This window comes from Orycteropus afer, unplaced genomic scaffold (genome assembly GCF_000298275.1).
Source record: "Orycteropus afer afer isolate SDZICR_OR568_19922 unplaced genomic scaffold, OryAfe1.0 scaffold00042, whole genome shotgun sequence".
NCBI classification, from domain to species: domain Eukaryota; kingdom Metazoa; phylum Chordata; class Mammalia; order Tubulidentata; family Orycteropodidae; genus Orycteropus; species Orycteropus afer.
In genome coordinates this window covers 3568942-3582008 of record NW_006921629.1, presented here as the reverse complement: position 1 = coordinate 3582008, position 13067 = coordinate 3568942, and the positions used below count along the sequence as shown (strand labels likewise).

Below are 13067 nucleotides of genomic sequence, written 5' to 3'. Positions count from 1 at the left end.
TTCAGATTTGGAACTGAACACAGCCCCCAGGGATCACCTTTCAGCCAAATGACAGGCCTATGAAGTGAACAATAACACCCCTGAGGAACATACTATTCAGAACAACCAACCATATGTGATCAAAAGGGCAGTCAGTATTTGCCCAAAAACAAAGTTCAGAATGGAGGAAGGGGCAGGAAAGAAAGACAAATGGAAACCAGGAATACAGAGAGAGAGAGCAGGAAGAGTGCTTTACTTTGGAGGTATTACAACTAATGTCACAAAACTAAATGTATATAAATAGCTGAAAGAAGACTAATTAGCTCTGTAAACTTTCACCCAAACCATAATAAAATCTTCAAATCAAGGGTGAAAAACCAAACCAAACTAACTGCCATTGAATCGAATTGAACTCACAGCAACCCCTCCTTGGGTTTCCGAGGCCTCATCTCTACAGAAGAAGTAGGTTGCCCAATCTTCCGTTCGAGGAGTGGCTGGTGGATTTGAGCCACCAGCCTTCTGGTTAGCAGTCAAATGCCTTAGGCACTACACCACCAGACCCCCCAGAATCAAAGGTACCATCATAAAATGATAATTTTCCATTGTCATCTTGAATTTATTGCTATTAAAAAATGCTTAGATTTTTTTTTTCTACACTATCTACAATCTAAGTTATTAAAGTTTAAAGCCATATGAAAGCCTTTTTGAAGATTCTGAATTGTATTTCTCATTAAAGGTAAAGAAACATCTCAGTGAGTCATGTCCCTACAGTTAGGCAGAGATGAAGGCAGTCATTGTAAAAGTTATAACTCAGTGCTTAATGTGAATTTAGACCCATTTAAGAGAGGATTCCTCAGTGTTAATGGGCGTGTGTCCCTCTGAGCTGTGAGGATAGCAAGAACTGACCTGATGTCAACAGAAGTAACAGAGTGATAATAAAGACGCAGAACAACTGCAGTCATACAGGTGCAGCTACAGTTGGCTTCCGTGGGAATCACACTTGGATCCACAATCAATACCCATGGAAGCAGGAATCAAAAAATCAAATGACATACTGCACTTGGGCAAATCTGCTACAAAAGGCCTCTTCAATGTGTTGAAAAGCAAAGATGTCACTTTGAAGACTGAGGTGCACCTGCCGCAAGCCATGGTATTTTTGACTGCCTCATATGCATGTGAGAGCTGGACAGTAAATAAGACCACAGAAGAATTGAAGCATTTGAATTATGGTGTCGATGAAGAATACTGAATGTGGCATGGACTGCTAGAACAAACAAATCTGTCTTGAAAGAAGTAGAACCAGAATGCTCCTTAGAAGCGAGAAATGGCCAGACTTAGAGTCTCTCTTACGTTGGTCATGTTATCGGGAAGGACCAGTCCCTGGAGAAGGATACCATGCTTGGTAAAGTAAAGGTCAGTGAAAAAGTGGAAGACCCGCAATGAGATGGACTGACACAGTGGCTGCGACAACGGGCTCAAGCACAGCGACGTGAGTTGAAATTGACTTGATGGCGCCTAACAAACAACGAGCTGAGAGCACTTTCAATTGATCCACAGTACAATCTGAGGCTTGTAACAAATGTACAAAAAATTAAATCAGTGAGTGACTGTGATATGAAGTACCTCCATTTGCATCTCTATGTTACTTTTTTTCCCTTGAACAATTTAAGATTCCAACATTTTCATCTAGAAGAAGAAAGAAAATACAAGCTCTTAGCAAATACCTGTCAACATATGAATGAAGAAAAGTGGTAATGGAGGCTACTTCTGCAGTAGCTTTTCGTCAAAGATGTCTGATCTTAAAGATAGCACAGCTATTTTTAAAGTTCATTTAATTTCTTACACACTTCTGATTTATTTGCATTATCAACTTAAGTGCTGGCTTCGTCATCACTGCCACTGCCAATCAGATGAAAAATGTATCAAGCACCAACAGAGTACATAGATCTTTCTTCAGAATGGTTTAGTGGCACTGTCATAGTTCAGTTTGTGTGTCAACTTGGCTGGGCCTGGTTGAGTGGCTGGGCAGCTGGATGTAGTATTCCCCATGATAAGACTGGTGATCAACTCCATGGTGGAATCTACTGGGAACAGCTGAGTAGCTAGCTGCCTTAGGGAATGTAGTCTGCTTCCAGTATATAAGCAGAAGCCTTGGGGAATGGTCTCTAGCTTATGGCACGCTTGGACCCTGCATGTAGCCATGTCGTTGTTCAGCAGCCTGCCATGCTCTGCTGACCTTGGGACTTTCAATGGACTTAAGTTAATGGCTTGCCGTGTAGTTTGGTAACTTCAGGACCGTGCCATTTTGTTTGTCGACCTCAGGTTTGTCAGCCTCAACAGCCAGTAGCTGCCTGAGTGAAGAGATGCCTCTAGCTTCAGTGGGCCAGGAGCAGGAGGTAGAGCTGAAGCCCAAGGTCGAGGGGCTTTCACACAGCCCCTAGAGCCTGCCACTTTGAACTTGGACTTAAAGCCTCCTGAACTGTACGGGAATAAACTCCTGTTTGTTCAAGCATCCCATTTGTGGTATATTCCTGTCAGAGCGGCACTAGGGAACCAGAACAGGCACTAATCCGTTCTAAGTCTAGAATTGCATTTTTCAAAAAGAAGCTACAATCCATTAAGTTAGAAGTACTATGATCTTTCTGAGAAGAAAAGTTCCTAACTACTGCAGCAAACTCCTGGAAGAAGCCACAAAATTACCTCTGATATTTTTTAAGCAACAACTTCTTGCAGTCTAGAATTTATGGGACCAGTGAGCAATATGCTACAATTCCACAGTTCGGACACACATACCTATCTAGGATTCACTGAAGATGTTCCTCAGCTTTTTATGTTTAATTAAGTTAAATCTGAAAATTCCAAAAGAAAAAAAATTCTAAAATGAGTTTCAAATAATCTTAAACAGTAATCCTATGAACAATGATAACAACTGCAATTTCAAACACCTAGGCTTGACTACACAACTTCACGATACAATTACCTCAAAACATATGATCAAACACTTTGGACAAGAGCTTCTTTCATGAATTCTTCCAGGACTGCTACCACATTTTTAGCTTCTGGCATTTCTTCATGTTCCACTTTAACAATCTTCAAAAGGATATCTCCACTACCACAGTTCTTTAGGAACGTGTAACATTTAAACAAAGCGTAATGATTCATTTCTGACTGCCGGATAAATCTCTTCAGATTATTTGTGTTTTGTATGGCCTACAAAAAGATTACCCAGTTAAATACATAGTGAGATAACAATGAAGCTTGAAAGAGATTGCCTATTCTGCTGAGAACTCAAGATATGTTCCTGAGATGTTTGCTTTTTATTTTAAATATTTTCAACATTTTTATTGCTAATATGTTTTGCCCTAGGTAGAACAAAAGCTCTTATATAAAGTAAAAATACTTTAAAAAATTAATGATAATCTCCTAGGTAAAGTGACAATATTCCTTTCCCACCTCTCCTGCCCCTGAATTCTGAACTCTTAGGCACTAGACTGTTTTTGCACTTTGCAACTAAGATACATCACAAACTGAAAGATCACTGTTCCTTAAATATAAGCCAAGTACTCAAACCAATTAAGTAGAAATGAAATGCAGAAGCCACTGAAAAATATAAATAAAATAAATACCTCCTGAGGATCCCAGTTTTGCAAGTGCCCTATTTAACAGATACTGTAGCTAGGAAGCAGATTTGTTACTTTGTCACTGGTACTAATTTAAATTCAGTCAAAAATTGTCTGTGGTACTTGGTACACAGCCAATTAATTACCTTTAATTTAAAGTTCTCCAGTACTTGCCGGGAAAGAAAAGGGTTGCCCCCTTCAGCACCATTTAAAAATGCCTGCATCCAGTCCTCACAAAATCGGTTGCTTCCTACAAAAAAATATATTGGAAAAATTAAATAAATAAAATGTAATCCTACAAAGCATAAGGCATTTATTCTTTCTTTCTAATATATTATTTAAGACTAATACATTATTTAAGACTTCGATAATAGTCTAAAAGGCACTCTGGTGGTGTAGTGGTTAAGGCACTTGGCTGCTAACCAAAAGGTCATTGGTTTGAACCCACCAGCTGTTTCATGGAAGAAAGATGAGGCAGTCTGGTTCTGTAAAGATTTATAGCCTTGGAAACCCAACAGGGGTTGCTATGAGTTGGAATCAACTCAATGGCTGTGAGTGAGCAAGTGAGTGATTACAGTCTAAATAAAATACCACGCATACATACGTACTCAGCACCCAGTTAAGAAATACCAGAATGGTTGAAACCTCTTGTGCACCCCCCCCAATGACATCCTCTTCCTTTCCATCAGAAAAGATTATCATTCCCATGTATTTCTTTATGTTTTACTACATATTTTTGTATTTCTAAGCCCTGTATAGTATCATTTTGCATATGTTAAAACTATGTATTTTTCTTTAATGGTTTGTCTTCCTAATAGTATGTTTTGTGAGCTATACTGACATGTAGCTCTAGCTTTTATTTTCACTGCTGTACAGTATTGCATTGTATGAATATAGCAGATTATCAGTGTTCCTGTTGACAGACATTGAGGTTGCTTCCAATTCTTTGCTATTTCAAACACTGAGTTTATAAACACTTCTGCGTATGTCTCCCTGTGTGCATATACAAGTTTCTCTACATGCCTAGGAGTGGAATTGCTGGGCATGATGTAATTTCCATGTTTTTAGAACTGCTATTGTTTTCAGCAAATTTGGGACAGATATGTAAAACCGCACAAGCCAGGAAGAATAACTCTGCACCATCTTCCTCAGCGCGAGAGGGAAGAGTCCCAAGGGGCCAGGGAGGCTGCTTCGGAGGGTGTGGCTCACCTGCATTGGAGACCTGAGGCTGGGAGCCACTGCAGTCAATGACTACGGACGTACGCTGCTCCTCCGTCATGGCCATGCACAGAGATGTCATGGTGCCTTCGTGAATAAGTCCTTGAAGACTGGCCACACTCAGAAACCTGCCACACACACAAGTCCATTTCCACAAACAATATTACGGAACTGGAGGACAAAAACTAATTCATTCTGCACTAGGGAGGTTTTAGTAAAAATCAGGCTGTGCTGGAAAGGTTCTTTGAAAAAACCATGTTCTTTACCTGTTAATGTCTCTCTTTGTTTTTTCATCTGATTCTTTAACCTCAACAGGAGTGTAACTCAGAGCCTACAAGAGAAAAATAAAGCCTGACTGATACATATATTCCAGTTTTCTTAACTTTGTATTGTGATTTGAGTGGAAGTTAATAGAGCATTTTGTTTATAAATTTTGTTTCAGGACATACTCGTTTTTATTGAGCAGCTATTTGTGATGAAACATTGCTTTCTCAAATCACCACCACACCAGATGCTTACTGGGCACCATACACAAGCTCTACAGAGCCTATACAGCTGCTATCACTCTCGGCCTTACCACCTTGGTCTTCTCCAGTCTCTGCATCTATCCATATGTGTTAAAATGAAAAACTCAGTCATTCACTCAAGCCTCTGCCATTGTCTAGATATGTCAGTGAATTTTCACTTTTTGTCTGGACATTTTTATAGTTAAAATCACTTTGGATTTTTGTTTTCCTTCTCAAACTATTTTGGAAAGGCCACCACTCCCAGATCATCACAAAATTATTTTGTTACAATAATTATTGTGGTAGTTTGGTTTGTGTGTCAACTTGGCTGGGCTTGGTTGAGTGGCCGGGCAACTGGTGGTAGTTAATCCCCATGAGGAGACTGGCAATCAGGTCCATGGTGGGATCTACCACGAGCAGCTGGGTAGCTGCCTTTGGGTATGTGGTCTGCTTCCTGTATAAAAGGAGAAGCCTTTGGGAATGGTCTCTAGCTCTAGCCTATGGCACACTTGGACCCTGCATGTAGCCGTGTCGTTGCTCAGCAGCCTGCTATGCTCTGCCGACTTAACAATGGACTTAAGTTAACGGCCTGCCGTGTGGTTTGGTAACATCGGGACTGTGCCTTTTGACTTGTCAACCTTGGGGCTTCTCAGCCTCAGCAGCCAGCAGCTATCTGAGTGAAGAAACACCTCTAGCTCCAGTGGGCTGGGAGCAGGAGGCAAAGCTGGACCCCAAGGTTGAGGGGCTTTCACCCAGCCCCTAGAGCCTGGCACTTTGAACTTGGACTTAAATTGTAAGAATAAATTCCTGTTGTTATGTTGTTGTTGCTATGTGTCGTCGAGTCGGACCTCACTCATAGCAACCCCTCCTTAGGTTGTTAAGGCCATCCCATTTGTGGTATATTCTTGTCAGAGCGGCACGAGGTAACCAGAACAGAATTTGGTACCAAGAGAGTGGGGTGCTGCTCTGACAGATACCTAAAATATCTCCAGGAGTGGAGTGCGTTCTTGACCCGAGACCCTGGCAGAGAGACCCCGGCATACAGCATGACAGACGGCAGGACAGACAACAAGAGACCGGCATGAGAGACAGCAGGAGCAAAGCTGAGAGAACCGGCATGAGACAGCGACAGCCTTACCAGCCTTTGGTTAGGTAGCTTCCTGGTGGAATGGGTTGCTTTCAGGCATTAACTGGTAGAAGAGACCAGCTTGAAATGGAGTAGCAGGTTGGCCGGCCAATGGAGCAAGAAAGCTAAATGTCCTTTGGGGCAAGAAGATTCCTGGCAGAGTGGGTTGCCCTCGAGCATTAATCGGCAGAAGCGGAGACCAAGGAAATGGAAGCAGAGCTGCCTCCGCCTGAAAGGGTAGGACCACGGCCTTTGGGAGTGGAATGATCACAGACCCCTAGAACCAGGCCTTCACCAACTTGGTTCTGGAGTATGGGGCTGTTCGTTCATGTGAGCCAGTGGGATGGAGCCATAGCTGCTGCCCAAGAGTGAGGGGGCGGGGCTGCCATGCCCAATAGGGAGAGGAACAGGGCCGCCAGGCCAAGGGGGTGAGGTCACCACTCAGGAACTAGGGGACTGGAGCCACCCAGAGAGGAGATCTGTACAGATGCTAAGTTGACAAGGGGTGGAACTGTGGTAGTTTGGTTTGTGTGTCAACTTGGCTGGGCCTGGTTGAGTGGCTGCAGCTGGTGGTAGTTATTTCCCATGAGCAGAGTGGCAATCAACTCCATGGTGGGATCTACCACAAGCAGCTGAGCAGAATAAACTCCTGTTTGTTAAGGCCATCCCATTTGTGGTATATTCTTGTCAGAGCGGCACAAGGTAACCAGAACAGAATTTCTAGGCCAAGTTGACAAGGGGTGGAATTGTGATGGTTATGTTTTGTGTCAACTTGGCTAGGCCTGGCTGAGTGGCTGGGCAGCTGGATGTAGTATTCTCCATGATGAGACTGGTAATCAATTCCATGGTGGAATCTACTATGAGCAGCTGAGTAGCTGCCTTTGGGTATGTGGTCTGCTTCCTGTGTATAAAGAGAAGCTTTGAGAAAGGTCTCTAGCATATGGCACACTTGGACCTGCATGTACCTGTGTCATTGCTCAGCAGCCTGCTATGCTCTGCCGACCTTGGGACTTGACAATGGATTTAAGTTAATGGCCTGCTGTGTGGTTTGGTAACATCGGGACTGTGCCTTTTGACTTGTCAACCTTGGGGCTTCTCAGCCTCAGCAGCCAGCAGTTGTCTGAGTGAAGAAATGCCTCTAGCTCCAGTACGCCGGGAGTAGGAGGCAGAGCCCCCCAAGGTTGAGGGGCTTTCACCCAGCCCCTAGAGTCTGGCACTTTGAACTTGGACTTAAAGCCTCCAAATTGTAAGAATAAACTCCTGTTTGTTAAGGCTATCCCATTTGTGGTGTATTTCTTGTCAGAGTGGCACTAGGGAACCAGAACAATTATACAAAATCATTTTTAAAAGTATTTAAAAATGTTTCATGCTATTAAGATGACTTAGTCAGCATTTGCATTTTATTATAATAATCCAACTTTCTAGTTCTGAGTAAATAAGGTGGTCTATCTTTATAGCAAACACAGTTTGAATGAGTACTCAAGGGGAAAAAGGGATATTCAGAGAAAAATGGCCGATGCCAGTAAATAATCCAAACTCTGGAAAGGTGATTCTTGATTACAGAAATACCTTTGTTTGGGCAATACTTACAGCGTGAAGCAGGAAAGTAAGTTTCTCCTGAAAAAGAAGAACAACCCTTTGGATTGGACATACAACATCCTCAAACCAGCTGCTCAGGTAGGATTTTATGTGGTTCTCCAGACCTCTTTCCTAGATCAGAACAGAATGTATTTGCTTTACTTTAAACTTTCACCTTAGTAGTAGATTTAACATTTTCTTTATGATATTCTTGATATTGAAAAGAATCAGGACCAATACTTCTTTTTTTCAAACTAACACCATCAGCTCAAAAAAAGGAATTTTGAGATTCTAGCATTCCTGGGGTGGCTGGGCAGGCAGAGATTAATTCTGTTCTGAGTTTCCTAAAAAGCATGTAAGAAAATGCACTATATAAAATGAATATGCTGAAATGAGAGAGTTCCAGGCTACTACTTCACTGGGAGAAGTTGGACATTTACATGTCCATCTGCCCCACTATGTGCACTCATTGGAGATCTCTTAATAATCCGTGTACCCTCAGTACTTGTACACTGTCTAACACATCCACATTCCAAGCTCGTTAATTTTGCCGAATGACTAAAGGAATATAGACAGAGTTCATTCAGATTCAAAATGCAAACAGAGAAGGTGCAAGTTGACTCATCAAGCACTCAAGTTATCAGACGCCCTCTGTGCATGAGCACATCACATGTGCTTTCTCAGCTGTGCTGCTGTCTGGTGACTGGTGTCACACAGGAGACACAAGGAGAGCAGCTCCCCTAGACTCCGATTCCTAGCTCATTCCTACACCATCCTTCCCTCTCCTCCGGCAGTATCTTGTAAGGGCAGGAAGGATGAAAAGAGCTATTACAACATGTAATGGGCAACACACTTATGAGAGTCATGATTTTAACAACTGCCAAAAGCTGAAAGCACAGTTTTTAAAAGGTGTGGATAAATGAATCAATATGGACATACATAATTCACAAAAGATCAATTAATGAAAAATGGAATGTTTCTAAAATATCTCTGGAGTTCAAGGACAGCCATATCATTGCCTAGCATATCTCTGAAGCCAAAGGCTACATGAAGTATTAGTTCCGACCAGAATGTAAATCTCGTGGGCTTGGGAACCAGGAGAAGACCATTCTCTTCCTCACCTGGTATGCTACCACCTACCTTCCAATTAAATGGACTGAATTTTTCATGTATAGAAAATATCAGAAGCAGTCCTGTGAAACTATCAGCACTTGCAGGACCATGTTCCCTGTTTCCCTTAATAGTCATTATTCTACTTAACCACAAAGTAGCAAGTTTTTAGAATTAAGGTGTCTTTGTGTCCCAGCTATGATTTGACAGTACAGCAGTCCTAACATTTTAATCAACTCAGTCTTAAACAACTATTAAATCAGTCATCTTACCTCACAGTTCATGTTATTTTTCAGCCCTTGAATGTACTTGTCCAATTCAAGCCTGAAAGTACATTCTTAAGGAAATAATAAAAGATGAATTAAGACAGTGTTTTATCTCCCAGTATGAAATATAAAATCTCTAACTGCATATTAAAACAAGCCCAGACAAAGTGGCTGTATGAAGATACAAAATTCAAGTAAATATGTAAGGGGGTAGAAAAGCTTTTGGGGGATTGGTAGTAAAACTCCTCTACTTGCCTTCCTAGGTTTTCCTTCCTGACGTCCTTAAAGACCTGGGAAAGGATATAGCTCAAGTCCTTTTTCAGACCCTCCTAAGAAACAAACCACATATTCTGAAGGTTTATATTCAGAGTCTTCTGTGGCTGCTTCAGGAAACAGTTTTGCTTGTTGAAAAAGGCAGTAATAACAACCAACTTGGTAACCTGGAGAACTAGAAAAGGAAAAAAAGGTGAAATGTATTATTTTGATGATTTACGTACCTAATTTTGTGGCCTACTCTAAATCTGATCATCTTGGAGTGCCAATCCTGTTAGACTTCCCACTAAGTTTCCCAGACTTCTCCCTTCTTTCACTCCTAACAGCAGAGATGAATGAATATATATCCTAATGGGCTTTAGCCAAAATAGCCCCTCCCAAACATGAACTTCTCTGAATTCTCTTGGGAGATGTATCATGTTTATCCTGTGGTCTTATCCTTAAGTCATGGACTGTACTCCTGTGGGACTTATATGCTAATTTCACAGTCTGAAGTGAAATTCAACCAAGGGGGATAACGGAAAGACAGCCGGAATTAGGGGATAACCAAGTCCAAGCCAGAACTCCACTGATGTGACCAGACTTATGATGCTGGGCATCTCACTTAACTTCTGTGAGTTTATTTCAACTATTTTAAGCTTTCTAGAGAGAACCGTGCTAGATAAAAATTCATGAAAGCATTTTATAAACTCCAAAGTACACATTTCTACTTTATTTAGTTTTGGAAATTAACTTTCTTCTTCCAAGTGTAAACTAAATAAAGTAAACCTAGGAGGCAGAATTTCTGCCATTCAATTCTTTCCATTCCACATAGGTTTACGGGTGAGTCCCAGTGCTTGGGCTAACAAAGAACAAAGATAAACTCTGCAGGTCTAGTCGGAGCTGGTCTTTGGAGTTTCTCATCACTTCTCATATTTAGCTCAGAAACAAAAACTCAGGACACAGCACGTTTTACACTTACCTCAGCTCCACGGATGTAACATTACCCAGTCCTTCAAAGACAGCTCCCTTAGAAAGACGCTTAGCAATGAAACTGCGCAGTTGTGGCTCCACTTCAGATGGTAGATTAGTGTCCACGAAGGAGAGGCTTGTCAAATGAAAGACATACATTCCTTAGCAGTGGCTCACTGCCTTCACTCTCCCTAAGTCGGACAGAAAGTCATTGAAAGCTAGACTCTCTTTTAAGGACTTGAGAAGATCTTCTGTTGTTGGTAAGGCTTCTAAGAATGCAGGTCACCAAGTATGATCCACCTCAATAGTTTTAAACACTCTTCTATTTCCAGCCCATTTTCTCTAGTACTCTCACTCCACCCAGGCCCCCAATCCATTGACCCTACTTACCTCTTTATCACAGTGCCTCAAGCTTCTCATTTCACTTCCCTTCTCTTTCCAAAACTCACCGCCATCAAGTTGATTCTCACTCATAGTGACTCCTATTGGGTTGCTAAGGCTATAAATCTTTATGGAGGTAGATTGCCTCATCTTCCTCCCAAAGAGCAGCTGGTGGGTTTGAACTGTTGACCTGATTAGCAGCCAAATGCCTTACCCACTATGCCACCAGTTTAAATTCCATTGTCAGTCATTATAATTACACCCTTGCATACATTATAATTTAATTCCTTTGTTGTTTTCACCTCACTGTACTTGTTTAGCAAGACACCAAACCTATTTAATCCAGCTTTTCACCTACTCTACATCTGCATCTATGCAGTAGAATGTGGCTGGATCAAAATACATATTCGCTGTCTCTAGTCTCACTTTGAACTGATAACCACTAACTTTAAGCAGGCCCTTACTGGTGGCCTTTCCTGGTCCATTTGCTCTTCTGCTGTCCTAGATCACTGTCTCATATTGTCCTCTCTTTCATCAACCCTCCAACTATCCATAACCTATGAATGAACACACAGCTTAGCTTTTGTTTCTAAACTAAAATCAGAATTTCAAATTGATTTAGATTAGAATATAAAGAGACTATAACTTGAATATACAAGAAGAAAAGGTCTTCTACCACCAAATTTCACAATAGAGAACATGAACCCAATACTTTTCAAGGTCTTCTGTTGGTTTTAATTTTTATCATGGAAATTCTCAAATATATACAAAAGTACAGAAGAGTATAATGAGCTCACCTGTACCCATCACCCGGATTCAACAATTATCAACTCATGGCCAATATTATTTCATCTGTACCCCATACTGTCCCCTTCCACTTAGCTCCCATCCTGAGATTATTTTGAAACAAGTCCCAGGAATCATATCATTTCATCCACATTTTTCATTATGTATCTCTCAAAGATGAGGGCTTTAAAATATAACCACAATACTATCACAGCAACTGAAAAATTCTTTAAATCATCCATTATCCAGACAATGAATACAATATTTTTATATAATACCTTACTTTGCATCAAGTGTTAAGGTTCCTTTATTCCTTATTCATTTAATAAACATATATTAATTGCCTGCCCTGTGCCAGGCACCACTCGAGGTGCTAGATAAGATACCACACGCAAAGGAGACAGCAATCCCTGCTGTCCTGGGTTTTACACCCTACTGTGTGGCAGGGTTGCTATAAAATACTCCTCAGAGGGGGAAAAAAGAGGATCTTAAACTTCTTTATAGCAAGATGACACTCAACGGGTTACTGGAATTGCAAGCAAGAAACTCAGCATTATTCTCTCTGGATAATTAAAGGGCACTATCAGCGTTTGGATCTATCCCAGCCTTGAATGAATGAGCCAGTGAAGCAATCAGGACTGTGTTCCTAGGAGACAGGTGGGCTTGATGTTTGACTAAGGGAAAGTCAGTGGAAAGAGGGTACACACGGAGGTCTACTGGCTAGAAGTGCAGAAAAGAGAAGAACATATGGGCGGGTCATGGTTAAGCCGGTTTTACCTGAAATCATCACTGGAAGGAGTTTCCGCATTTGTGCCACCCCCATCATCACCGTCCCCTCGCTGCTGTGCCAATCTGCAAGCCACAAGAGCAATACTGCTTTCAGTTATGAGCTCCAACTCTTGGGGAATGTGGGTGGGATGTGGGGGAGGCAGGCAAAAGTCAACTAAAAAATGCAGCAAGGTAGAAGTACACAGGTCCTTCATTGCCTATCCCCACGGCAGGGAAAACCAACCCAGAAAACTGGTGCTGACAAGAGCCCTTCTCTCTCCAGCCAGGTTCACCTAAGGGGCAGACCAAACCAAACCAAACCCACTTCGGTGGAGTAGGATCTGACTCATAGCGACCCCTCCTTCGGTTTCCAACGCAGTTATCACTACGGAAGTAGATTGCCCAACATTCCTTCCGAGGAGTGGCTGGTGGGTTTGAACCGCCAGCCTTCTGGTTAGCAGTCAAGTGCCTTAGGCACTAAGCCACCAGCACTAAGCCACCAGAG

The 13067-nt window shown here is 41.8% G+C and overlaps 1 protein-coding gene across 1 annotated transcript in view; it reads right to left on the bottom strand.

Moving 5' to 3' along the window:
- Positions 1-2973: 2973 nt before the first annotated feature.
- The window catches only part of CUNH17orf75 (chromosome unknown C17orf75 homolog), a 10913-nt gene continuing 819 nt past the window's right edge, over positions 2974-13067 (bottom strand). Inside the window, exons 2-10 of the mRNA XM_007937334.2 lie at positions 12572-12646; positions 10638-10763; positions 9708-9851; positions 9410-9467; positions 8040-8159; positions 5084-5148; positions 4809-4945; positions 3746-3849; positions 2974-3189 (exon numbers count right to left, since the gene is read on the bottom strand). Coding sequence (XP_007935525.1) covers positions 2974-3189; positions 3746-3849; positions 4809-4945; positions 5084-5148; positions 8040-8159; positions 9410-9467; positions 9708-9851; positions 10638-10763; positions 12572-12646 — 1045 coding nt within the window. The remainder of the gene's footprint in view (positions 3190-3745; positions 3850-4808; positions 4946-5083; positions 5149-8039; positions 8160-9409; positions 9468-9707; positions 9852-10637; positions 10764-12571; positions 12647-13067) is intronic.